The 26,299-nt window shown below is 38.9% G+C and overlaps 2 protein-coding genes across 5 annotated transcripts; one reads left to right on the top strand and one right to left on the bottom strand.

Moving 5' to 3' along the window:
* Positions 1-2,018: 2,018 nt before the first annotated feature.
* Positions 2,019-2,832, top strand: LOC122641908. 2 transcript variants are annotated; one of them, XM_043835235.1, is made up of 2 exons: positions 2,019-2,474; positions 2,571-2,832. In XM_043835235.1, the coding sequence occupies exons 1-2, from the start codon at positions 2,072-2,074 to the stop codon at positions 2,750-2,752; spliced, it is 585 nt and encodes a 194-aa protein (XP_043691170.1). In that variant the 5' UTR covers positions 2,019-2,071; the 3' UTR covers positions 2,753-2,832. The 2 variants fall into 2 exon arrangements, with proteins under 2 accessions (XP_043691170.1, XP_043691171.1); XM_043835236.1 differs by having other exon boundaries at positions 2,021-2,477; positions 2,574-2,832.
* A 3,992-nt stretch (positions 2,833-6,824) lies between these two features.
* LOC122641906 (pre-mRNA-splicing factor SLU7) lies at positions 6,825-22,631 on the bottom strand. 3 transcript variants are annotated; one of them, XM_043835231.1, is made up of 11 exons: positions 22,574-22,631; positions 21,256-21,344; positions 19,785-19,948; positions 19,578-19,690; positions 18,605-19,018; positions 18,326-18,461; positions 17,913-18,212; positions 9,398-9,614; positions 9,159-9,262; positions 7,132-7,200; positions 6,825-7,028 (listed from the first exon to the last, which is right to left on the bottom strand). In XM_043835231.1, the coding sequence occupies exons 2-11, from the start codon at positions 21,269-21,271 to the stop codon at positions 6,951-6,953; spliced, it is 1,611 nt and encodes a 536-aa protein (XP_043691166.1). In that variant the 5' UTR covers positions 21,272-21,344; positions 22,574-22,631; the 3' UTR covers positions 6,825-6,950. The 3 variants fall into 3 exon arrangements, with proteins under 3 accessions (XP_043691166.1, XP_043691167.1, XP_043691168.1); XM_043835232.1 differs by lacking the exon at positions 22,574-22,631 and adding an exon at positions 22,423-22,429; XM_043835233.1 differs by lacking the exon at positions 22,574-22,631 and having other exon boundaries at positions 19,578-19,688.
* Between the last annotated feature and the right edge of the window lie 3,668 nt (positions 22,632-26,299).

Consider the following 26,299-nt stretch of genomic DNA (forward strand, 5'->3'; position numbering starts at 1 on the left):
ATTATGATCATTGGTTAGCTGGTGTAGAAAAACAAGAATCTAAAATGATACAGAAAGAATGAATGGAAATCACAGATAACAATCACACTATACAAAAGACTTATATTGTTCGACAAGACTGCCTTGTCCACAGTGAGATGAGATCAGAATAGCTAGAGTTATAATCATCTGTCCTCATACTTCTCTTAGATCGATTACAGAAAAAAAAAATCTTCATTATAAATATGTAGTGAAACCCTATCCAAAAAATTTACTGAAATACCCATATGATCCTCAAAAAAAAATTCTTCGGATGCGTGAAATTACAGAAAAAAAATATCCTCATTACAAATATGTAGTGAAACCCTATCCAAGAAATTTAGTGAAATACCCATATGATCCTCAAAAAAAAATTCCTCGGATGCATGAACTTCCACGCCTCAGCCTTCCACCTTGAGAACAATCTGGATGGATCTGCTTCAACTCCTTCCAGCTCTCCTTGAGGGAATGCCGAGATTTCAAATTCAACAGAGAAGAAGCATGTGAGATTTGTCCCTCCTTCCACTACGTCGTTGTCTTAAAACAAGTTCTGCGAATGAAGCCTCTCTTTACTGTTAGCACTAGTGTAGTCAAGAGAAATATAAATGAGGGGAAAGGGTTTTGTACAATGCCAGCTCAAAAATGAAATTGTCCACCCCCTCATACAGTAAAAACTAGACACTATAAATCTTATCATTGGATTTTCTGAGTACAGTAACAATCAGTAGCTTTAGAAGACTTGCAGATGTTGAGAGTTGAGACCCTCTTTACAATGTACAATGAACCATCTTTGGCTCTTTCTTGGTGACTTAGGTATAATGGGGTCTTTAATGAGCTTAATGTTGTAATATGGTAAAGAGGATGAATGCAGACAAAACACTAGGCTACACTGCCCTTGTACAGATTCCTCTATATCCTTCTCAAATAATAAACAATGGGAATCATATTGACATTTCTATTTCTTATTCTGACGATATATGTGGGTCCCGTATGAATGATCCTGTTTTCCAATTCCTCATTGGTTATAATGTGTAAATTCTTTCTTACATTGTCCTTGTAGGCAACCCAACCCTCTCCCAAGTCCCAATACTAAATTTTTTTTTGTTTTGCTTTTATTAAAAAAGGGGGAGGGTTTCCTACAAGGTTAGTGTAAGAAAGAATCTACACACTAAAACCAATGAAAGATTAGAAAATAGTATCATCCACATGAGACCCATATGGTCAGAATAGGAGAGAAACGTCAATGTGGATCCCATTGTTTATTATGTGAGAAGGATATAAAGGAATTTGTACAAAGGGGAGTAAGAAGGAATCTACACATTAAAATCAATGAGAGGTTGAAAAATGGTATAATCCACATAAGGTCCACATGATCAGAATAAGAGAAATGTTAATGTAGATCCCACTATTTATTCCCTGAGCATCTATACCAAGGCAGTGTGAATCAAAAAATCTTTTTCCTTATAAAATATTTTAATTGAAAGAAAAATATAGGATTAAGTTTTCTTCACCCAAGAATGTTGAAAAGAGAATCTTTAAATTATGATTCATCATAACTATCATTTCCTATGTATCATATTCTCAAATATCCTTTTCCAATCCAATCAGAGAATCAGACGAGAATGATGAACAGATTCTCTCTCTTCACCATGGGGTGGAGAGAAACTTAGTCCAAAAAATATATGCTTTTATTCTCTTAACTTGTAAGCAACCTTAGCTTAGAATCTTTCACTAGAAAGTTGGAAAGGAAAGTAACTTTATTCTGCTTTGGGGCTTTCCGCTCCTTTCCTTGGTAGACTATCCAACCCAAAAGCACCCAAGTTCACAATAAACTACCAGGGTTGCTCCTTATCGATCCAGCCTCTGTCCCTGACCGATAAAAACCACCCAACGTGCTGTGTGGCACTACCATCAAACAATATCAGTCTCTCTTGCTTGGCTTCTCTCCTGCAAATCACTCTCTCAGCCTCCCTTCCTTCCTGACCTCCTTCTTCCCTTCTATAATCTGTATATATCTCTCCCCTCATCAAAGAGAAACTTTAAATCACAGTTAATGTCTTGTTTGAGTCTAGGCAATAAGCTTCCACCCCCTAAGAGGGCATGGGAGAGCTTCACCTCCAAACTCCAAAGGAAGCTTCACAAGCTCAAGCAATCCAAAGCCATCATCAAGAAAACCACAAGTCGTCTCAACACCACTCTAGCTGCCGTTCTCAATCGCTCACCTTCATTTCCTTCTCGCCTTCTTCAACGTGAGACCAAGAGGCGAGTGATTGCTCGATCATCTGCCTCTACACTTCGTCGTCCTCATAAGCAATATCACAAACATCACAGCCGCAAACAGAAATTCGCACCTGTGTATGTGGATGACCTGTTTACAACTGAACCCATCTCAGTTCAGGCATCAACAACTGTAACAACCACAGGTAAGGTCATAGAGAAGTCCCCTGTAGAATCCTCAACAGCATCAGCAGCAAGGCTGGAAGTGAAGCTGTTCATCACAACAAATGCTATAGCAGAAACAAGCAAGGCTGGAGATGATGACAGGATTGGAGCAAGTGATATTACATATGTTCCTCCCAAAGACTGTTCAGGGCAGGCTGTGATGGAGGTGCCACAGCTGCAGGGAGTGGATAAGAGAGCAGAGGAATTCATAGCAAAGTTTAAGGAGGAGATGAGGCTTCAGAGGCAGAGATCGTTTGGGGAATACCAGGAGATGCTGGCTCGGGGTTCGTAGCGATCAATAATCATCTTTTCTTTACAAATTACAATGCTTCTGTGAAGTTCTAGTTCGTATATTAAAAATTCAGGGGAGGAAAAAAACCCTGTCGGGTCTGGTCATGTATAGAAGTCTGATCTGCTTGGGTTGGTTTTGTAACTTGCTTGCTGGTGAATTCCAGCCCTCACAACCTTTTTCCCTTGTAAAGCCCATGAGGATTTGGACTCTGGGATCGTCTTTTCAACAATAAATTGATGGAAGGTGGTATATTCAGAACTGAGTGCAGTGACCATGTGATACTTGAAAAACGAAAAGGTTTTCATAGAACCATGGAGGCAATTGAATGAAACAAAACCTGATATCCATAAAGAGAAGGAAGAAAATTGACAAATGATGGTATCTTTGCAACTTCTTTAATTCTTAGGCCAAAATCAAATAAAGCTGTGGCTTCTTCTTCTTCTTCAAAGTCCCTGTTCTTGAACTTGAAATTGCCTTATCACGCACCGGAATTCCTCCATTGCTAGAGAATGTTGAAGAGGTGCTGAAGTTTTGTTTTGGGTCTCCTGCAACTACTGAAGTTCTTTAGATGGGCAGGCTTAATGAAGAAACACAGACCATACTCGTGGAATCTGACGGTCAATTTTCTCGGTAAGAATCAATTCTTTGAGGAAATGTGGGATGCAATCGGTCAATGAAGCAGGAAGGTGGCAGCTACTCCAATGCCAACAAGATCAGTGAAGCTGTGATGACCTTTGATGTTATGGATCGGTATGGAATCTAGCGGTCAAGCCCGAGGTTCGGAGGGAGGGAGGAAAGAGAGGGGAGGAGCTCTGCAATAGGGAGAGAGAGAGAGAGAGAGTAACGGGTGAGAGAGTCGGGATTCGGGAGTGACGCATAGTTCTAAATCTCGCCGAGGTCTCGCCATCGAATATCTCAAGAATTTTGAGTTCCTCGAGACAAGATTACATACGAAACTTAAAACCTGTAATGTTTCGAAAATTTTGATCAAAATTTCAGTGAAATCTTGAAAATCTCAAATATCTTGATCAGCTTGAGAAGAAATTACTCTTGTTTCTTCTCGAATACTATGATGTGGCATTCATATGTCATGCAGACGGAAGACAATGCACATCAATTCCATCGGATCATGAATGGACTTGATCCAACACATCATAGTTCATATCAATAGCCACTTATAGAATCACAATATTGTATTGTTGGCACATGGAAGACTATGGTGTCTATGACATATGTATTGTTCGGTGTATTTGGGTCTATTTAATATGTATTGTTGATTGTACTTTATAGTTTTTTAATTTTAAGTCCTTAACTATTTTTTGAATAATTATTCAATATTATGTGCCTTCATCCATTATTGCATTATTTACTTATTTTATTTGTCCATTATGTCTTATAGCATTCAAACAATGTGTATAGGCAAATATTACGTAAAGATTCAACATTTACTATCAACCAAGGGTGCAAATCCAAAGTACAAAATTGGTTGTTTTTTTTACAATTTAAAGATTTAAATATGTTTATTAAGCTGAAAACAAGCTTCTCTTAAAGTTTCGGAGCCAATTATAGTCATTTGCCCACCGAAACATCAAACTGAAACAAAAAAAAATACAGTCTCGCCAAGATCTCGAGAATCTCGACCTAGTCGAGGCACCTCCTTGGGACGAGTTTTTAAACCTTGGTTGGGAGTGAGGAGGGAATAAGTCGAAAGCGTTTTCGTAAAAGTACATTCTTACAAAAGTGCTCACGAACGGTAAATGCATGAATTGTTTGCGCTGTCAAATGTGCTCACCGAGTACTTTTTTAACCAGAACTGCTCTCTATGAACAAACAATAAGCCAGCATGCCAAACACAATTCTTCTCACAATCTGCTCTAGGTGAGAAGGAAATCAATGAAGTCAGATTCGGAGAATTTTACCAAACGCAGCCTTAATGGCTTTGTAATAATATGAAGAAGGAAAATTATTGCCCCCAGTACTGGGGGCGCTGTTGTGCACATCGTGCGGCGCAGCAGTGCCCATGTGTGCACAGTGGACCCCATCGTGCGCACATGACCACAGTTGTGCCGCACAATGTACACAGCATCACCCCAGTACTGGGGCGATAAAGATCTTATGAAGGACTCATGAAGAGTCACTTTGAAAAGTAGTCTTCAAATAAAAAGGGGAGAGACAGGTTTTGAGGAGAGAGAGAAGCTTGTTTGAGAAGACCAAAAAGAGAGAGAGAGAGTTTTGAAGCTCACTTGGAAAAAAAGTGAAAAATTTCTGTAGTTAGCCGTATATTCACATTCAGACTATTCTTGAGGTCATTTTGTGCTCTCTCTCACGCACTTGATCAAGTTGGGTAACCGAAACCGGTGCTTGTGTTTTTGGTTGCTTTTGCAAACTCTTTGGGAGATATTTTTGGGACTTTTAGAGGTAGAATAATGTCATCTTGTTGATGCTTGTGAGTAGGGTGTCATTTCTAAATTCGCACCAGGAGGACCAATCTGTTCCGGCTGATAAAAGCCTAAAATCGGCTCGACATGAAAGTTAGCTCAACACATTAGTTAAACATGTCGGTCACGGTGCAAGGGGATGGATTGACAGGTGCTCGATCGAGCCCGACTCATACCTCATAAAATCCATATTTTAATCCAAATATACCCCTTCTTAATCTCTTTGATTAATTTATCATCTTGCATTACGTAAGCTATAAATAAAGGATTATTAGCCTAGTAAAAATATAGAATTGATAATTGTATATTGTTGTACTATGAAGTTGATGGACCAAAAATAAATAGGGCATATAATCAAAGGCCATTTATATTGTTTGAAATGCCATCGTATGTATGTCCATTGAGATTGAGGGCAAAAAATTCTAATAAATTTGATAAATTTGAGATTTACTTATGGATGTCCAGTAGTCCAATGACGAACTTTCTCTCAAGTAAGTTTTTGTTTCACCACAAAGAATTGAATCTCATTAGAAGCTATGGGACGAAACTTGCATTGCCCAATTATAGCCCATTTATATACACGCTTACCCTGTTTCTTACAAGCTCGATTATATACTGGTACCCAACCGGTCTTTATAAATGAGACCATGCCTAACCTATGAGGACCGATTACTTAAATGGACCAGTGTGAGATCCTAAAGTAGGGGGAATCGATTAGGCCCAGCCAAAACCGACCTAGACCAACTGATTGACACCACCTGTGAGGTAACCTTGAATTTCTTATTGTTTTTCTCTTATTCTCCTTGTAATCTCAAGTTTTGAGTATAAACTTAAAAAGTAAAACAGTGTAACCCTCATTAGATATTAGTGGATTTCTTTTGAGATTATCTAGTGGTTTTTCCGTTCACTTCAAAGGGTTTTCCACATTAAATCTGATGCTGCATTGACTGGTGTTTATTTGTTTTCAGTTCTATTGCTTCCAGTATTACATATACATATTTGTTAGTGACACTCTTTTGTGAGGGCACAAGATTTCGTGGGGTACTGTTTCTTTTACTCACAAGTCGAAATGTTTTCCACCCTATCCCAATAGTTTTTTGGCTTTAAGGAGAGAGATGCAAATGTAACATTCCTTGCATCATCTTCGCAACTGAAAAGCCACCGAGTCCTATTCTTTGCCATCCATTCAAAATTTCTTATATTTGAGGTGGCAGTGCCATTTAAAGCTCATAGTTATCTTTACATATAAGACGCCAAGGACGGTGAGCCGATATTGCATTTCAAATGTTTCCTTAGCCGCTTATCACAGGACGGTGGTGAATTCTCCGCTTACTAAGATATCATGAAATCCCAAATTTCTGATTTATATGGAAATGCTATTTGCTCGGACCTAAACATAAAAAAGAGCAGTGTCTATTTTCTTTTATTTTTTCCTTTTCTTTGGGGGGAGGGGAGGGGGGGGGGGGAGGAGGGGGGATGGATCTGTGAGGCCTCGTCATTTTGAATGTTTACACAAAAGATAAGGTTAAGCTCATAGGAAAATATACAAAAAAATTCCAAATTTTGATCAGCATCAGGACAATAACGGCAGTGATAAAAGTACAAGTAGATAAGAACTCTTTGCTTGCCTAGTTTATTGATTATACACAAGACATGGAGATTCTAGAGGGAGCAGAGATCGCTCAACAGCAAAATCAGTACTAAATCCATCTTCACTCCAGCAACAGTCCCAGAAGCTTTGGAAGACACTATGTACCATACTAGTGAAGAAAGTCCTTCATTGGATCATCATGATGGACTTTCTTCATCCTATAAGCTTCCATATCCTCAGTAGTGACCTAGAAAAAGACGGAATATACATTCAGATAATGAAAACAGATTATGCCATGTACTGCATTGGCAATTCCTTCCTAAACCACAAAAGAGTAATGAATAGCATACCTCATCATTCCATCGGACATTGTATTTGCGCTTTCTTTCATCTCTCTCTTCCTTCTTTCTTTCATCCTCCTGTACAAGCCAACAAAGTCCTCACATTAGCAATTTCAGGATAACACAATGTTGAAAAAAATGCGCACCATTAAGTTTACACGGAACCAGGGATAGTATCCAGCATTTTGGAGGGTTGAGGATTAATTAATAGGAAAAATAATTCCAGAGCAACAGAAATTCAGTTTCTAGTTTTAAACACCAAAAATTAGATCTCCACGTGGCAGTGACTGTTTATCATTCTGACCATTGGATATGTGGGAAATCCCTGGAGTAGGCAATGGAGCTCTTACCTCAGTTTTTTCAATTGGCCCTGTAGGAGTAAGAGAAGAAAGGTCCAGCCAGCCCACCGCACCCAGCCCAATCAGCCAGCCAGTATAGCCTTTTAAGCACAGCCTTTGGTCCACTAACGTGGGCCAGATTTACGCCAAATATTAGATCTCAGCCAGTCCTTGCGTGGGGGATCATTTAGTAGCTTTTATTTAGTTTCTATTTTGGCCAGTTTCCATTATGCTTGGTAGTAGTTGCTAAATCTTTTATTGCTTCTATTTTGCTAAGCTCTAAAGGATATGAAACATTTTTCTATTCCATAATAGTTTCTGCTTTGAGGAAGTCCAAGGTTGTAAGGAATCTGCAAGGCCACGCACGGAGGTTCTACATTGTTTTATTTCATAGTTTCTTCCTTGTGTGATGCAGGAATCCTGTGAGAGACAAAGATTCCCTAGTGAGATGCTAGTGGAGCTGGTGAGAGATTGGCAAGGAGAAGTGAGAGACTCATCCATATCTTCATTCTTGTACTTGTTTCTATTCTTCCATTCTGTCTTGTGCATCAAAGTTGAAGCTTTCCTATTGTTACAAGAGACTTGCAGTTACTGTTGAGTGGGTTGTCTGATGACAATTTTGAAGGCTTGTTGGACTGGACTGAAGTTCTGAAAAGTTCAAGAGCTATTCCAGCACATCCTTCAACTTGTACTTCAGCCATATCAGACCTGCCGATTGTGAGATAATTCTGGTTGTTATTTTCTACCACTAGTTTCTATCCTGAGAGTTGCTGGTTTTTGTGTAATCTGGCCAACAATTTAACGTGATTTACAGATATTATGATCAGTGTTAAGATAAGGAAGATGTTAGTTTAGTGTTGAACTGTTGTGTTCATATAATATATAGTTTGGTATCAGAACGGTTGTGTTACATATGAAGATGTTGCTTAGTTTCCAAGTCTGAAACCATAGTTGTTATTTTAGTGATTCTATTATAATTCCAAATGTGCTCATATGAAGATGTTGCTTAGTTTCCAAGTCTGAAACCATAGTTGTTATTTTAGTGATTCTATCATAACTCCAAATATGCTCATATGAAGATGTTGCTTAGTTTCTAAATCTGAAACCATAGTTGTTATTTTAGCGATTCTATTATAACTCCAAATCCAACCATTGGATGGGAGCCATACTTAGAGAAGTTGAAGGATTTGGGAGGCCTAGTTATATTAGTAATTTAGGACTTATCTGAACACTAGTTTGGGGAACAAAACAGGCCTTGGTCTGCTGGTTATGCACCTCTACGACCCTGTTGTGGGTAGGATTCTGAAATTTATGATGATGTTAGATTGAATCCATCTATCCGCATACAGAATAGGTTTTTTTAAACAATTATAAGGGCATCATTCTGACACATGGTGTTGGATTAGCCTGACAATCAAAATATGATTAGATGATGACACACACAAGAAGTCCACAAGGCTTGTGTAACAAACAACACCACAGAGCAGAAAATAGCAGTGGTACTGAAATCATATGGTTCTAGAGCTTGCTCCTTTAATTTTACTTGTAGCTTTAAGTTCCAAATAACTTTGATCAACTTTATTTTCTAACTCTAAATTCCAGATAATTATTAATTCTTAAATTTCAAGAAAGACAAGAACTGATTGAAAAATAAAAAATAAAACAAGAATTAGAAGTCCAGAAAGAATCCAATGTTACCTTCTTTAGTGCTTCAACAAGCAGTTTCTGGTCAAGCACCAAATCATCTGGTATATCAGTGCCCCAAGTAGCCAGCCTTTTCTCCTCAGTTGATGCAGGTGTCGCTGTGTACATTTAGAAGTTAAATGTTTGTACACTGGAATTTCACCCCAAAAAAATGAAGAACCGAAGTCTAGCATGGTATGGCAGTCAAACAATCTTTGTTCCTGAGAAAAGCAAAATCGATCTCACATACTAACCTTCTATTGCCTCTTTACGAGCAATGTTAGCCTTCATGAGATCAGTTGCTGCTTCAGCAGCTTCAATTCCAGCTGCTCCTGTGCAATAACTATTACGTATCGTCTGCTTGCAGCACTTATATCCCCACTGGTGATCCTTCCACCATGAACCCCATACAGTAGTATGGTTATTGATGTAAACATCTTCCTCATATTTGCTTCTAGGAAGAGCCATCTCCTGCAAATAGCACCATATCTCACATTTAGCTCCTCAGTTAAAGCATTAAAAAGGATTTAAGGCAACTGCAGACATGGCATAGTGTACTATCATGGCTGATGAGCAATACTGATGCAAATAAATCAGAGAAATGGGCTAATTTTAGTGGAAATAAGCCTTGGGCTGGGATCTATACATGTTGGGCTTTAGGCCCATTGGGTTTTATTGTAATAAGCCCCTTTAATGGGCCTAAAATTATGGGTAGGAGGAATTAATATGGGATTTACTTTATTAGTCAGTACTATTTTTATTTTATTTGTTATAGGTGTCTAAGAGTCCAGCCTTTCCTTTTTTGAGTTTGGGTATATTTTTGAGTCTTCTATATAATAAGTTTGTAAGGGGCTACAGCCTTATACACAAATTTGATGAATATAATTTGGCTTTTGCTATTGGTTCTGTGGTGATTCAGAATGCTCGCTACTGTTGTGATTAGTAGGCTCCCTGTTGGTAATTCTAGAAACATCGTGGCGATTTCAAGGTTGGGGTACAGGTAGTGTTTCCAGGCCTGCAGATCAGGTGGTGTTCCTGATCATATACTTTCTATCTTTTCTATCTATTTAGTTTCAGTTTCAAAAACCCCCAAAAAAAATTCTATCTTTCCCATTGAATTCTAGTTTCCTACTTCAACTTGAATTTCTTCAAATCTCCTGTTTTAAAATTGATCTCTGAATTCTGGTTTCAATTCTCAGTTCTGCTATTGGTTCTGAATCTTGTGACGGATTCAAAAACTGAACTTTTCAATTAATACCACAAATACTGTTTCAACTAGGGTCTGTTAAATCTTCAGATTTTTGAATTTGTTTTGGCTGTTCTGCTCCTACTTCCTATTGCTGGTTATTCAACTGTTAGAGCCTTAATTGATCACTGGTCTGCACCCCATTCTGTCCATTGAATCTGCAGTTGTTGGTTTGTCCATCCCCAAGTAGGATTACTACATAACTGAGAATATTGCAGGACTGATCCCAGTCCATAAAAGACCTTCGACTAGAATTGAGCATAATCAAACAAGTCCTCTTTGAGTTAATCTCCCATTGGATTTAACCAGGTTCGAATTTAGTACTGCATTAAATAACCCCTCAAATTGTATTCAGACAACATTAATTTATTATAAGAAGCACTTTTAAATATAAGAGGAACAACTGTCTCTAGGGAAGTGAAAAATCTCTAAACAAAAAATTAGACCTAACCAAATCAAAGAAGCCTGTTTATTGGGCAGCCCACATAGGAAGGTTATCCTAAACAGCCAAATATTTGCCACGAGGCAGCTCAGTTGGAGCATAAATTTTGTGGATAGGTAGAACACAAGGTCCCTTGCTCACATATTAAATTTCATTCAAAACAAAGTTTTCCAAGTGGATAAACAGAGCCTAGAAAAATCAGGACTATTGGAGACTACACAATAGTGGTCATAGTACCATAGACGATCATGTACATACATGGGGATGCAAGCCAATACATAGGGGTACTGATTAAATTAGACTCTAAAATTTGACACATATCTAATCCAAACTACGTCCACTCTATCCACCGGTTAATGCAACATCACCTGTCCACATGGCACAATTAAGGTGGGCTATGGAGGAAAGCCTTCCTACATATGCCGCCCAAAAGTCATTTCTGCCCAAATCAAAATTAAGGACCAACAAAAACATACAAGGACTCCCACCAAACATGAAGCTGTATACAACTAACCCTCCTCCAAGTTAGATCATTAATCCAACGTATTTTTTAATGAGACATGGAAGAAAAGCATTCTATTTCCATCAAGACCAAGAGGCTGCTTTCGCATGAGATTGTGTGTAATTTTCTGCATGAATAATATGGTACAGTTTTTTTTAAGGTGGTAGATATGGGGTGGATTTTTTCTTCCGTGTGAGGAACATCAGGCAATTTTGGAGATTCCACAAAGTGATCATTTAGGTATCTAGGCTCAATCATATATAAAGAAGGTGATATAAAGGATGATGTCTCACAGTGAATTAAAATAAGGATGGAGATGAAGGTATGAGGTGCATCCGGAGTATCGTGTGATTGACATATTCCTTTAGAACTTATAGGAAAATTTTATAGGACAGTCATACGACAGGCTATGATGTGTAGTGCGGGATGTTGGGTAGTTAAGAAGCATCATACAGATAAACCCAGCGTATCGGACACAAGGATGTTAAGATGGATGTGCAGCAAAACTGAGGATAAAGTAAGGAACGATCATATTAGAGCTGATTTGGGAGTAGCTCTAGTACATGATAAGCTACGAGTAAGTCACTTGAGGTGGCATGGCCATGTTCAACGGAGGCCTTTGGATGCTCTAGTACAGAGGAGTGATTTGATTCAGAATTTAAAAACTAAAAGAGGCAGAGGCAGAGGCAGACCTAAAATGACCCTAGGACAAGTGGTGAGGAAATACATGCATAGCTTAGGCCTTGTGATGCAAATAAGTTACCTAGAGGATTTATTTTATTGGAAATAAGCCTTGAGTTGGGTTATATACATATTGGGTCCTTGATTCCATGGGTTTCCAATGTAGTGGATCACTTTTATGGACCTAAAGTATGGGTAATAGGGATGCATACGGGATCAAATGTTTTAATTCCTTACTTAGTTTTATTTTTATGTAATTAGTGGTCATGTGATCATGTGACTTGGTTAAGTGGTCATATGACTATTTAATTGGTAAGTTGGGCTGGATTAGGACTCTATAAGTCCAACCATGTTTTGAGTCTATTTCCTTCAGTATTTCAGTTTCCTAGTCAGTTTAGATTACCTAATAGATTAAGGATTCGGTTAGGCCTTATCTTTTTTGTGTAGGAGTCTAATTTTGAGTCTTTTATATAAGGTTGTAAAGGGGGCAAATATTGAACACGAATTTTGATATTAATGAAAAGCTTTTGCTACTCTTCTTCTCCATTGAAGATTTTGGTCTTGTGTTTGATCAAGGCTGGTGGGATCGGTGTTTGATCCGATTGACACCTTGCGGTGATGCAGGTTTATCACCAAATTGGGCTTCTTTCCCTAGAAATAAGTATAGGGTTGGGTTATGGTTTTGATCCTATGGGTTTTCTATGTAATAGGTCACTTTAATGGGCCTAAGTGATGCAGATTCGTCACCGAAATGGGCTTATTTCTTTAGAAATAAGTCTAGGGTTGGGTTATATGTATGTTGGGCCTTTGATCCCATGGGTTTTCTATGTAATAGGCCACTTTTCTGGGCCTAAAAGAGGGGTACATAGGTTGCATACGGGATTAGCCCAATATTTAGTCTATTTTTATGTTTTTAATTGAACCAGTTTAAATTGGTTGCATCCAATTGGTTCAATTGGTCTAATTTAAGTGAAGTGATCCTATTGGCTAAGAGGTTCTTATATCCTATTGGCTAGTAGGGAATCTTCTTTATTTTAAGTAGTTTAAGTTGTTTTTAAGTCATTAGGACTCTATTTTGAGTCTATTTTAGTTTCCTAGTCAGTTTAAGTTATCTAATAGGTTAGGGATTGGGTTAGGCCTTTCCTTTTTAGAGTAGAAGTCTATTTTTGAGTCTTTTATATAAGGTTGTAAGGGGGCAAAGCCAAAAACACGAATTTGATTAATGAAAAGCTTTTTGTTTGCTGCCATAGCTGCTGCCCTACTCAGTTGAGTGTGCATCCTTGTGGTTCTATCAAGGTGGAAAGGGACTGGTGGAATCCGGTTGACTCCTTACGCCGTGTCGCCGTGACGGCTGGGAGGATCTTCTTCAAATTCGAAGGTGGCTTTATCCTTCACAACTGTCGAAGCTTGCTGCCAGTGGAATCTCCAGTAAGTTTGACGCCAAAATTCTTCTTCTAATCCTCTAATCCTTTACCCCAATTGATCCCCTTTATTTTTTGTTTGAATCCCATAAACCCCAACTCCATTAAAGCCCAAAACCTGTAACTCAATTCTGTCCAGAATTGCAGAATTTCAAAACTCATCCAAACCCTAACCTTTTCATACCATATTGACCCCCTAGACCTGCCCATTAATACCCTATAAACCCCATTCCCAAATTCCCATCCTAAACCCTAATTTTGCCCTAAAACAGCCCCTAATCAGCCCCAAACAGCAGGCTTGACTAGACCTTGCTTTTATCTGGCTCCTAGTAGGATTATCTCCTATTCTAGGACTACATTACTAAGATATGGGTACATAGGCTGCATACGGGATTAGCCCTATACTTAGTTTATTTTCATGCTTTAGTGTTTTAAATTGAACCGGTTGAACCACTGGTCCAATTTAAGTGATTTTAGAATATTCTCTTGGGATAGAATCTTTTTAACTTAAGTCATATTTTAGGGTCCACACCTCTACACGAATTTTAGAGGAAGTGTTTTGTATTAAACTCAGCCTGGAATTTATTATTCCTAGGCTGTATAGGAATTTAGGCCTTTGGCCATTATAAGTAAGGGCAAACCGTGGGGCTCCTCTTTACCTCACTGTTTATGAAATTTTTCTCTTGCAAGCTGCTGCAACTTCTCTTCTCCTGAAGATATGCTTTGTGTGTGATCAAAGCAAGGTGGGATTGGTGTGTGATCCAAATGACACCTAGCAGTGTGAAGCCCGGGTGGTTCGTTGGTAGGATTGGAGTCCGATCCAATCGACACTCCGCGGTGTGAAGCCCGAGTGGTTATATTCAAGTTCTAGTTTCAAGTACAAGTTCCAAGTTCCAATTTTTATTCAAGCTACTGCCATTACATGCTGCTGCCGATCATCCTCTGCAAATCCAAGTAAGTCTGAGCTATCCCCTACCCCATTCTTCTTCTCCTAATCCTCTACTGCCCTAACCCTAAGTTTTCCCACTTTTGTTTTTCAATTTTTAATAACCCTAAGTTACCCACAGACCTAACAAACCGCCCAAATCTCATCAAACTTTGACCATAACATCTCCATCATACCCCCTACACTCGATCCTAGCTTCTGCCCCAAACCCATCGTCAAAACCCTAACTTCCCCCATCCAAAATTCAAAACCCAAAACCCTAAAACCTGCACAGACCAATTCAGCCATCACATTCTGCCCAAATTTTGATCGAACATTCGCCTCCCCAATTGAGAAGCTCGATCTGAGTTTGGTCCCCAAACTCCTACTCAAACTCTAGATAACCCTACCTCCATTAAATTCCAAAAACCCTAGTTTTCTGTCTAGCCTATCCCACCATCAGAAATTGCCCACACTTGGATCGAATCTTCCCCTCACCATTAGGGAGACTCGACCTAAGCCCCTGCCCAAAATTCCCAACCTAAACCCAAGATCCCTTCACATTCCACTTTTTAAAAACCCAAAATTTGAAAACCCTAACCTGCTGTGCTTTGAAGCCTTTCACTTCCACTCATCACAAACATTATTAACCAATACTAATAGACTTCCCACCCCCTGCCTACATAACCATATCATCAGCCCTTAACCTAACCCTAATTTGGACTAAAATTCCCTTTTCTGCCCAATTGGACTGCCTGTTCTAGCAGATCCTGTTGCTTGGCTCCTAGCTGGTATCCTTGCCACCTAGGACTACATTTTGCGGTGGGAAGCCCGGGTGGTTCATTGGTGGGATTGATGTTTGATCAAATCGACACCTTGCGGTGTGAAACCCGGGTGGTTCTTTTCAAGCTCTCCTTCAAGTTCTTTGAAGATCTCCTTCTAGTTCAGGTTTTGATTTTTATTCAAGATCTACAATCAAGCAAGCTGCTGCCAAGGGAATTCTGCAACTATAGTAAGTTTCATTCATCCCCAACCCCTACCCTTTGGTTAACTTCTGTCCAGCCAAACCCCAGAAATCCATCTTTTCCTCTTTTCCAAAACCGAAACCCTAACCCTAAATTGTTGTTAATTCAAATCAGCATACTTCCCTCCATTAAAACATCTCAGGACCTTCATTGTTAGACTCCCCTACCTTGACTTAACATAACCCCAACACCAAACCCTAACCCGAACTTCACCAAAAACCCTATTTTGACCTAGCCGATTCACTTGTTCATAACAGATCCTAGTTGTCTGGCTCCTAGTTATTCCTCTACCAATCTAGGACTACATTACCTTGTATTAAGAATGACCTCGAATAGAGCTGATTGGAGGGCAAGGATCCATGTAGCCGACCCCCATTTAGTTGGGATAAGGCTGAATTGTTGTTGTTGAGATGTTGTTTATTTGGGTCAGAATATTTTAGACAACCCATTTCATGCATAATTGACATACTTGGTACTAATTAAATTGAGCGGATCATGTGACACCTGTTTCCATCACCATATTTCATGTACTCCATATCTATTCTCTTTTCGCAATGAGAGCAAACCCCCTCCCCAACCCTACACCCATAAACACAGAAATATGCACATGGGTACACCCAAAAGGATTACAAGCCAAACACCATGTGTTGTACCTCTCCACTTGCAGTAAACCCATCCTCTTCATACACCATCCAATCTCTCTCCACCCCCCTTGAGACAAAGCCCATTGGCTTGTTCATAATTTACACTTCCTGTACATCCTACCTGACATTGACTTTGTATTTGGTGCAGTCAAAACTGCCCAATTGGGCCTAAGAAGACCTTATTTTGGGCTATAGATGGGTTCAATGGGGACTTAGAACTTGTTTATGGTATTAAATTTGTACCCGGCCTTACAAGCCTGTATAATGGGGTCTATGGATCTTTAGAGGAAGTGTAGATAAGTTTCTTTCCCCACCAGTAATGGACTTTAAGTAGTAGGCTGCAATTAAGTGAGTGTAAATTCTTCCATAGCAAATATTTGGTCAATTTAAGTTAGTTGTTGTCATGTAGTCCTAGATAGGATAGGATCCTACTAGGAGCCAGGTGAACAAAAGTTCTAAAACTGCTAGCCGATTGGGACAAATTGGGGCATTTTAGGTCAGATCTAGGGTTATACTTGGGAGAATGGAGTTGGGTTTTATTTGGTAAAACTAGGCAGGTTTTTAGGGTTTTATTGAACTAGGTTTGATTACGTTTGAATGAAATTTTAAATTTCAAAAAATTTAAGTTTAGGTTTCGGGTTTTGGGAATGAAGGGAATGAGGAGATCTAGGGTTTAGAGGGGGAAATAGGTCAAGGGGTTCTGGTCGAGTGATATTGGCAGTGAGAGGGTGGTTTGAGTGTATTATGGTGTTATTTTGATGGTGGGTTAGGTCTAGGCTGGTTTAAGGGCTGTAGGGCTTTATTAGGATTTAAGGGAAATTAGGGTTGTAATAGTGGAATGGGGCAGGGGCTGCTGTCAAGTGTAGGGATGATGGTAATGGAGCTGTGGATGAAAGTAGGTTGAAGTTAATGGAGGGAGTTAGGTTTTATGGACAGTAGATGAAGCTAGGGTTTAGAGGATCGATTGGGGAATGTAGGTCTAGGTTAGAGGATGAGATGAAGAAGGGTTATTTGCAGAATTCAGTTAATAACTTATTTGTAATGGAAGAACTTCAATGGCAGCAACCTTGTAGACAGTTTTGAAGAAGAACCTCCCGATCTACAAGATGCAACAAGTCGTAGGAGATCCACCCACCCTTCCACCTTGATATGACTCACAAGGTTGTCTCGATATGACTCACAAGACTTACTCTCAAAGGAGATAACCAGCAGCAACAATGGCAGCAGCCAAGAGATCAAATTTTCAAAGTTTAAATTGTGGGGGAGCCTGCCACGTTTTCATTAATAATAAGATGAAGTGCCAAAACAGTTGTCCTAAGCTCTAATTAACAAATCTAGTAAATATAGGTAGTTAAAATACCCGTGGCTCACAACAAGAACATCCATAGAGTGTAACAAATAAAGTGCTTCAGCAGATTAAGAGAGAGTCAAAAGCAGAATTCAGTGTCAACACTTCTGTCTTCACATGGAGATGGAGAATCATCACAGGACAAGCTCAGAATGTTACAGTTTCAGGCAAAATAAGAGGCGAAGATGGACTTCCTCAACCTTGTCGTCACATAATTAACAGCCAAAATCATACTTCTCCAGCTGTCCTCTAGGCTCTTAACAGATTGCATGTGAAGATGAGGTTTAAGTTCCAAACAAAGTTAAAATTCTAAGGTTTGAAAGAGAAGCCACAAATAAATATATGCAGACAAGGCTAGTCAAACAAAGGTAAGCCATCAATGCATGTACAATGAAATTTGGTCAATTATAATGAATTCTACATATATACCATGCCTTCATTATACTCATATAAATCCTATTCACCCAGATAGACAGAGAGAGAACAGTACATAGCTTTGAGTAGAGTACATGTAACTTGTCAATTCAAATCTTACCTGTCCCTTTATGATTCTACCAGCACGATCATACTCAACCTCTCTCTCACTCTGCCCAAGTAGAAGCTCCCTTGGTAGTTCTTCTTCAGAAGCTGCATTACCATACTTCTCCATAATGGTATCTTTCGTTTTGGACTTCAAATTTTCCTTTATAACTTTATAGTTCTTGAAGAGCAGTTCAGCTTGAGAAGGAGCTGCCTGCATATGGATATCCTGTCCCTTTTCAAAGGCCTCCCAAGCATGAATGTTAAGCTGTTTGAAATCCAACGCCTGACCACTCACTCTATATTGGTTATCACCCTGAAGAATGAAAGAGTCCAAAGATCAGGATAAAATGTAGAACTATGACAAAAAAATTGTTAAATGTAAGATGTAGTAAAGAATTAAAAACATAAGGTTTCAAAAGCACATACTCCATAAAATTTCTCATTCGGGTCAACATCTGGAAGAGGATCCTCACGCATAGAGCGGGTTTTGGGGTCATAGTAGGCAGAATTCACATCAAGATTCAGAAGATACTTTGCTGTGTCTTCACGAATACGCAAGTTCCTAAAAACAAATGCTTCAGTTAAAACCAGGTACAAATTAAACAACAGAACAAAAGAAACCCCCTTCCCAAATTTGACAATCCCAATGAGAAAAAAATAATATAATAAGTCACAAACACGCTATTTCTGGTATTGGACACTCACCTAACTGTTCCTGTGCTACCACCACCAGTTGTGCGCACACGCTTCTCAACCTTAGCAAAATCCATCTGCTTGCTTTCATCAACCTTGGCTTCATCAACCTTCAGCGCATCTTCATCATCTTCATCATCAGTAACCTCATCCTCAGCATTCTGGTTATTATTTTTTTCTTCGATTTTCTTCAGCTGCTGTTCTTTTAAATATTTTCTCCTGGCCTCATCTCTTTGCTCATACATCTCAATAACACGGGCATAGGTTCCAGGGTCATACCCATTCCATCGGTCACGTTTGCCATCATAATCCAGCTCAAAGGTCTCAATCTTCTCATCAGGAGCTATGTGTTTGCTTGTCCATTTTGCACCCACTTTTCGAGGCCTATCCATACATGACTTTGAATCATGTGTCATTGCCCCACAGCTGCAACAAACAAATAAGGAGCTCAATCAACGCATATAATAACTGAAGTACATAATGGAGAAACAAAAAGATAAAATGTGCGTTCCAGTGTATAACAGTTAGCCACATATACCAACAAAAGAAGGGAGATAGTAGGCTGTAACTTCTGATTTCAATAATTTTTTTCTGGTAACTTTACAATTAAAAGAAGGAATGCTGAAAACAGAGACATGTAACCATGAACATGACCTGTGAGACCCCTCAAACTGATCTTCCAATGTGAAACCATTATATAGAAATGATTGGGGGGAAAAAGGATCAGATACTATGACATACTAAAAATAAATAAACTCTATTACTTCCTTGATGACTTCCCAAAAACTCGCCAATAATAGATATGCCAACATAGAAGATGTGTGATGTAAACATAATTGGCAATTACTCTCCTTCAGTGCAACGGCACTATGGCTATACTGTAATGCTGATTTATAAGGTCCAAGATCTTCTCAAACAATGTATATAGGCCTGTTACCTCAAGATTATAAGTATAAACAAAAAAAGGGATATAGATTATACTCACTTTTCACAAGCGCCTTTTCTATATTTGTCAGCCTGATAGATTTTGGCACCCCTATCATACCAGGCTTTTGTGTAATTTGGATCCGATTTCCATTTCCTTTGATGTTTTAAACTCTGATTAAGAAAAAGATAGAGAAGATATTTAATCAGCATTGGAGAACTTCATCATTCAACATGAGCAGAGACAGAGAGTAGATAATCAACATACTGGTCTCTCTGCATTGAGATACCAAGGAGCAGACGACATGTACTGAGGAATATGTGGGTTGATCTCCTTTCCATCTTCATCGACCTCTGCTGGTGCAAGCCCAGCCTTACGTGCCTCTTCCAATTCTAGTTGCTTCCGATGATCCTCCCTAGATTTAAATGCAACTGCGTTGTCCCACCCCCCCCCCCCCCCAAGAAAGAAAAAAAACATTAAACAAAGTTCCACAAAAAACAATGGAAATACTAGAAATGAGTAAATTTAGATTTTGTTTCTGATAAATAACAGAAGAAAAATTAGAATGTTCAGTACTAACTTCATGTGTCTCTTTTCTAAGCAGTGGAAGGGGCTATCTAGTATCTACCGCATAATACTTAGTGGAAAACATCAAAGTTTTGAAGACTAAAGCAAACCAATAAAAACAGTCAAACAAATAAGGCTAATGAACTCTTTTGAGCTATTACTGTCTTAGTGTGAAAGCAATTACAAGAACCCGGCTAGTTTGATTCAGTTAAATCACCTAAATAGACTTATTTTACTAGAAATAAGCCTTAGGTTGTGTTATATACATGTTGGCCCTTTAGTCTAATGGATTTTCTTTGTAATAGTTAGTTATCTTTATTTCTTTATTTTATTTGTTATTAAGTGTTTTAGTTATGCTAGATTAGGATTCTATAAGTCCAGTCCTATTTTGAGTAAGTTTACGTTACCTTATTAGTTAAGGATTGGGTTAGGGCTTTTCTTTTTAGTCTAGGAATCAAATTTAGAGTCTTCAATATAAGTTTGTAAGGGAGGCCAGCATTGTACACAAATATTGATTAATGAAAAGCTTTGCCTTTGCTGCTCTCTTCCTGCATGAAGAATCCCTTGTGTTAGATCAAGGTTGGTTGATGTTTGGTCCAGCCAAACACCTTGTGGTAGGAAGCCTGGATGCCCTTCTCTTTCCTTTATTCTTATTGCTTCTTCTTTCCATAATCTTCTCCATTATTCAAGTAAGTTATCTTCTAGTTTTCTGCAACTAATATTCTGATTCTGGAATTCATATGCAAGACTTTTTTTTACACAAATTTCAACTTAGGGAATCTGGCCTTTGGATCATCCTCAGATTTTAAGGAGTTGTTCTTAAACCTAAAGGAGGCCTTCGACCAGATTTTTACCTAGATCAGACCAGCTGATCTGGGGATATTTAATAATTCCAATTCTGCCCTTTACTCCAGATTCTGAATTCCTGCAATTCTGGTTACTGAATCGATTGTTAGGTTATAATTGCTGAGAGCCAGAGATCTAATTCCTAATATTAATTTCAATAGCGTATTATAATTCTGGTTTTCTGATTACCATTCTAATTTTCTTCTATTAATTATTTTCCTAATCTGGATTTTTATTCTCTGAGAAAGGTCATGTGTTGGTACTGTTTTGATCATGCAATTACAGTATTCCATTAGATGTAAACACTGAAAATTGGAATGCGTACCTGATGCAGTCGCCATTTCCGACCTTGTAGCAGAATAAATACAGTAGAAGATGAGTTGCTGGCTGTTCTTGTTATGTTTTCTCGGGTGCCTGTTTAGGGAGATAAGAGCGTCAGGACTATAGTAAGTTCAGGAACAGCAACAAAGGGTACAGATGCATACAGCAATTAAACGGACTAGACAGCAATAATGCTTTTCAAAAATCCGGAGCAATAAAGCGTGAACGTCAATGATACAGTACGTGTTTAATACTGTTGCTCCGGGAGCAAAAATACATGCATATATTCACCATGCAACAAACATGTACACCACCTAGTAAACAAATAAACAAAATAATAGCATGTATTCAATGTTCCAGTTGTACTGGCTTTTCCTAAAACCATCATTGAAGTTTTGACTTGTCATAATATTACTTAGAAATCAAGTTCATCAACAATTTGTGGCAATGCATCTTATTTACACAGAATTCAGATAGATAATTAAAGGAAAAAGCAGAGACCAGAGCTACTTCCAAGTTCCAACCCAAGATTGCCATTACAAATTTTCAATTAATCATGCATAGCTGCTTCACTCTGCCCCTGGGGGTCAATATGAACACAACCTATCAGTATGCAATAATAAATGATCTCAGAATCCATATTTCAGATCTACGGTTTGGAATCAGATGTGAATACAGAATCAAAACAAACACAGCATGACAGCAACCTTATACAGATGGCACAAATCTAGGGAAAATAGACATGACATTCCAACAGACCAATACTTAGGAGATTGCCCAAGTGTAAATGTGACCCCATGTCCCTAAACCTCGGGGAGAAAACCTAAAAGGCAGTTTAACTTGACAGAGTTTCAAGTGGACACAGAACCAAACCATGATTGTAACGGCTAACATGCGGCTGAGACAATTGCGTTAAATCGGTGAAATTCGATAAAAAAAAATAAGTTAACAAGGAAAAAAGAAAAACAATTACTCGCATGTGGTAACCAACTTTGAAAATCTTTATCTTCCAAACTACCTGGTGTTAGCTGCAATGCTGAACAATTCCTGTAATCGTAAACTAATTGATCTTCGGTTCATATTTTAATGGATTTGCTATGCACGCAGAAAACATAGTTTCAGGAAAATAATAGGAGAAAGAAGGTAATAAGGGACAGTCAATATTTAATACCCTTTGGGAACGAGGCAACACTCGATTGGGAAATCTCCGGACGCCGCTGCACTCGATTGGGAGAATAAGGGGCAAGGGGGCTAGTGCTCCAAAAGCAGGGAAAAAAAAACTGAAAAGTTGAGATGTTCTTCAATTTCGGAAGTCAATAGACCCTTTAGGAACGGAGATGGCAATCGATTGGAAACTCGCCGGTCGCCGCTGCACTCGATTGGAACGTTCAGACGGAGAAGCAGAAGCGGCAGAGGCTAGGGTTCCAAAACCAGAGAACGTGAGTCGTGAGAAGTTTACTTCGGTTGTGATTAGGATTTGTTTCGTGAGTCTTTACTATTGGTTAGTTTTTAGTTTTTTATTTTTTGGGAATTATTAACGTAACAAGGGTCATATTTATATAAGGGTGTAAATTGATCCGGTTCTGGTTTATTGTTCCGGTTTTTTAATGGTTCCGATTTTAAAAGGTAAGGATCAGAACCGGAAAAGCTTTTTAATGAGGTGTTTTTTTTTTTTTTCCAGAGACAGGAGGGGTATCTGACTTTAGGCCGATTAAATCCCCCCTGGGCTCGTACATGACCCCCGCACCACACATGAACCGGGAGCTTCTAAACCCTAGTGGCCTCAAGAAATTATGTAGCGGCGAAGGTTTGATCATGAGTTTTGAGTGTTACTCCTTATGACGAAGTGATGTCCAAATGAAAGTTAACTCAACCCTCTACAAGTGGCGATTCGATCCTTAATCCAATCGTAAAACTCTCGTTTTTTTCACCTTTTATATTGACTTATTTTTTTATTTTTTGTTTTGCATCTCAAAGGGAGGTGTATGATCCTATCTCTTAAGATGGTGATCATATATACAATCTTCATACAAAAACCCAAAAAAAAAGATCATACATACAATCCCCTTGTTATAATATTCATCATGTTTCTCTCTAATGCATGTCTCCTTCCCTTATGATAGATTTCCTTCATGTATGCCACTTTCCCCCCCTCCCTTTATTTTGTCCTTCCCTAGACGTGCTTTGCGTGATTTAATACTTACATGTCTGTTTTTTTTTTATTTTATGAATTTACATGTCTTATTTTAATTTCATCATCTTTCTTACAATACATCACATATTTATCATGCTCACAAAAGATGTCAACTGGCCGGTCACGGTCGGTTTCGATCGGGCCTGATCGGACTACATCATTTCTAACACGTTCACCGTGATCGACTGTTTATTGGATCGGGCCTACATATGGCAGGCATGAACCTGTTAAATTTTGGTCGATCGGTTGCCGGTTTTTAAACGGGCTACAACTATTTAGGCTAAACTGTTGTTTAGTAAGGAATGAGAATCAAGAAGCCAAATAGGAAGAACTTAGAATTAAAACTATAAATGATTTCAAATTAAAAAATAGTTACTAGTAGAATGGGATTTAGAAACCAAAGAGATTGCTTGACCTTGGACAAGGCTTATTTCATGGAGATTGGAAGATAAAATGGAAAGAGAATACAACTGGTCCTCCAAAAAGCATCCGAGGAAACTAAACAGGACGGGATCTAGAGAGAGAGAGATGGAAGGAGCTCCTCTTGCCCTCATCTAGTAGGAATAGCAAGCAGCATCCAAATTGTTTCTATTATCGTCAAGAGACAGGGAGATTCTGTTGCCATCGTTTAGCTAGAACAACAGGCAGACCAAAGAATTTCAGTTGTTATTAGAGAGAGATGGTGATTCCATTACTATAATCGAGCTAGTGTCAAAGGCTGAAACGAACAAAACGAAGAGGGTTAGGGTTCAGGAAAAAGAGAAATAATTGGGGTTTGTGAGGAGAATTTTTATTTTAATAGTTTTGTGATTATTACTTGCGTGGGTGGAGTCTTTAAATATAGGGAAATTTACGAAACACCCCCTGAAAATGGGTCGAAACTCGGATCATCCCCTGAAATTTGAAAATACTCAGATCACCCCTCTACACTAACGGTGTTAGTCTGCTGTTAGTTATTGATGTAAAAAGACTATTTTACCCTTGTACTAAATCATTAGAATCAAATTTACAGTACTACCCTTTCCTTCATCTTCAACCTAAAATACCCCAACCCTCTTTCTCACATAACCTGCAACACTAAAACCAAATCTAATGGGTTTTGGGTTATGAGAATAACAGAAATGAAGGTGGTTCGGTGAGCTTTGTTTGGGTTTTCGGTTAGTGGAAATGGAGAACAGGAGTAGGGAAGGGTATAGATTAAGGGGAAAAGCTAATGGAATTCTCGGCATGTCATTTTCGACCGGCCTGCAACTTCCTCAACGTCAACGATACTCTACAGATCTACAGAGTACAGATATCCCTTTCGTTTATTCCTCTGGAAAACGACACCTGGGAAGACACAATTGAAAGAAAGTCTAATAAGAGATTGTTCATCTTTTTCTTTGTCGGCTTTTGTTGATCCATACCTCTCTTTTCTCTCCAATTCTTACGCCTCTTCTCTCTCTCTCTCTCTCTCTCTCTCTCTCCCTTACCTCTTCTTCCTTGTTCTAAAATAAAAACCTCACTTGCAGTTTTAAAATTACTTTCCCATTAATTTTTTCCTTTTTGTTTTTAAATTTGTTCCAAATCTCCGATGTGCTCATGTGCCAGTTCCACCTCTCCACGTTTTCTCTTCTCTCACTTAAGTGAAAATGAGTGAAATGAGAGTGGAGATCTTCGTCGTTGGCCATGAGAGTTGAAAGGGAAGAAATTGATGAAGGGGAACTGCTGTATTGGTATGATGATGGTGCAATCCATTGTCCCACCTCCACTCCCAACCCCTGTTCTTCATCCCTTTCATCCCAATTCACCTCCGGTTCCATGATTCGCAGCATAATCAATAGAGAAGTGTTGGGCGGTCCTTTTATCTCTCAATCAATCCCTAATAACAGGAAGCATCTGATCGGTTTAATTCCAGATTTAAGGCTTCATTGTATAATCTGTTTTCTATTTTTTTTTCAGCATAATAAACCTTCAATTAAACGCAGCCCTCTGATCTATTTGCTGTGAAACTTTTGGAGCATAAAGCCCTACCTAGGGCCTCCACTCGACTTGCTTTTGAGGGTATTCTGATTTCTGGTTAGTGTGCTACTTGGATGAAGATCAGATTGAAATGGAGGAGAGAGGTGGAGGTCAAGGGGATAAAATAAAGGCTAAATTATCAAGCGAAACAGGAGATCAAGGGGAGAGTGGGGAAGATTCATAGGCCGGTGCCAGTGCCAGTGCCGGTGCCGGAGGAGAGAGAGGTGGAGTGGTCTGAGTGGAAGGTGTAGGAACGGGGTACAAACCCTAACTCCATTCGGTTTAGCCATTTGGGGAAGAAGGAGAGGGGATATTCCCTCTCCGATTCCTTATTTTAATTAAGAAAAAAAAAAATACATATTGGGTTTTTAGATCAAAGGGTAAAATAGAAATTATACTCTTCTAAGGGTAGTTTAGGGTTTTCAAAAATTTTAACTAGCTGACTTCATTAGTTGACTAACGGTAGGGTTGAATCTGAGTATTGGGCTCTATTCCAAGGGGTGATCTGAGTGTTTTCAAATTTCAGGTGGTGATCCGAGTTTCGACCCATTTTCAAAGGGTGTTTCATAAATTTCCCTTAAATATATTATATTCTAAATCAATATACACATTCAATCAATAAAAATATCACCTGAAACAGAATTCGGTCAGGCCGGTCGGTCTCCCATATTGCACTGGGAATGATTGATTAGTATTCGGTCAGGCCATAAGCCCGACTCATTTATTAACCGGTCATGCCTGGCTCGATTTTTTACCGGTCGCCCTCTTCGGTGCGGGTCTGTAGTTGACACCCTTAGGCCTCACTCATCATTATTCATGATTCCTAACCCCCCATAATCTTTTTTTGGTAACA

Source organism: Telopea speciosissima, chromosome 10 (genome assembly GCF_018873765.1).
Source record: "Telopea speciosissima isolate NSW1024214 ecotype Mountain lineage chromosome 10, Tspe_v1, whole genome shotgun sequence".
Taxonomy (NCBI): Eukaryota; Viridiplantae; Streptophyta; class Magnoliopsida; order Proteales; family Proteaceae; genus Telopea; species Telopea speciosissima.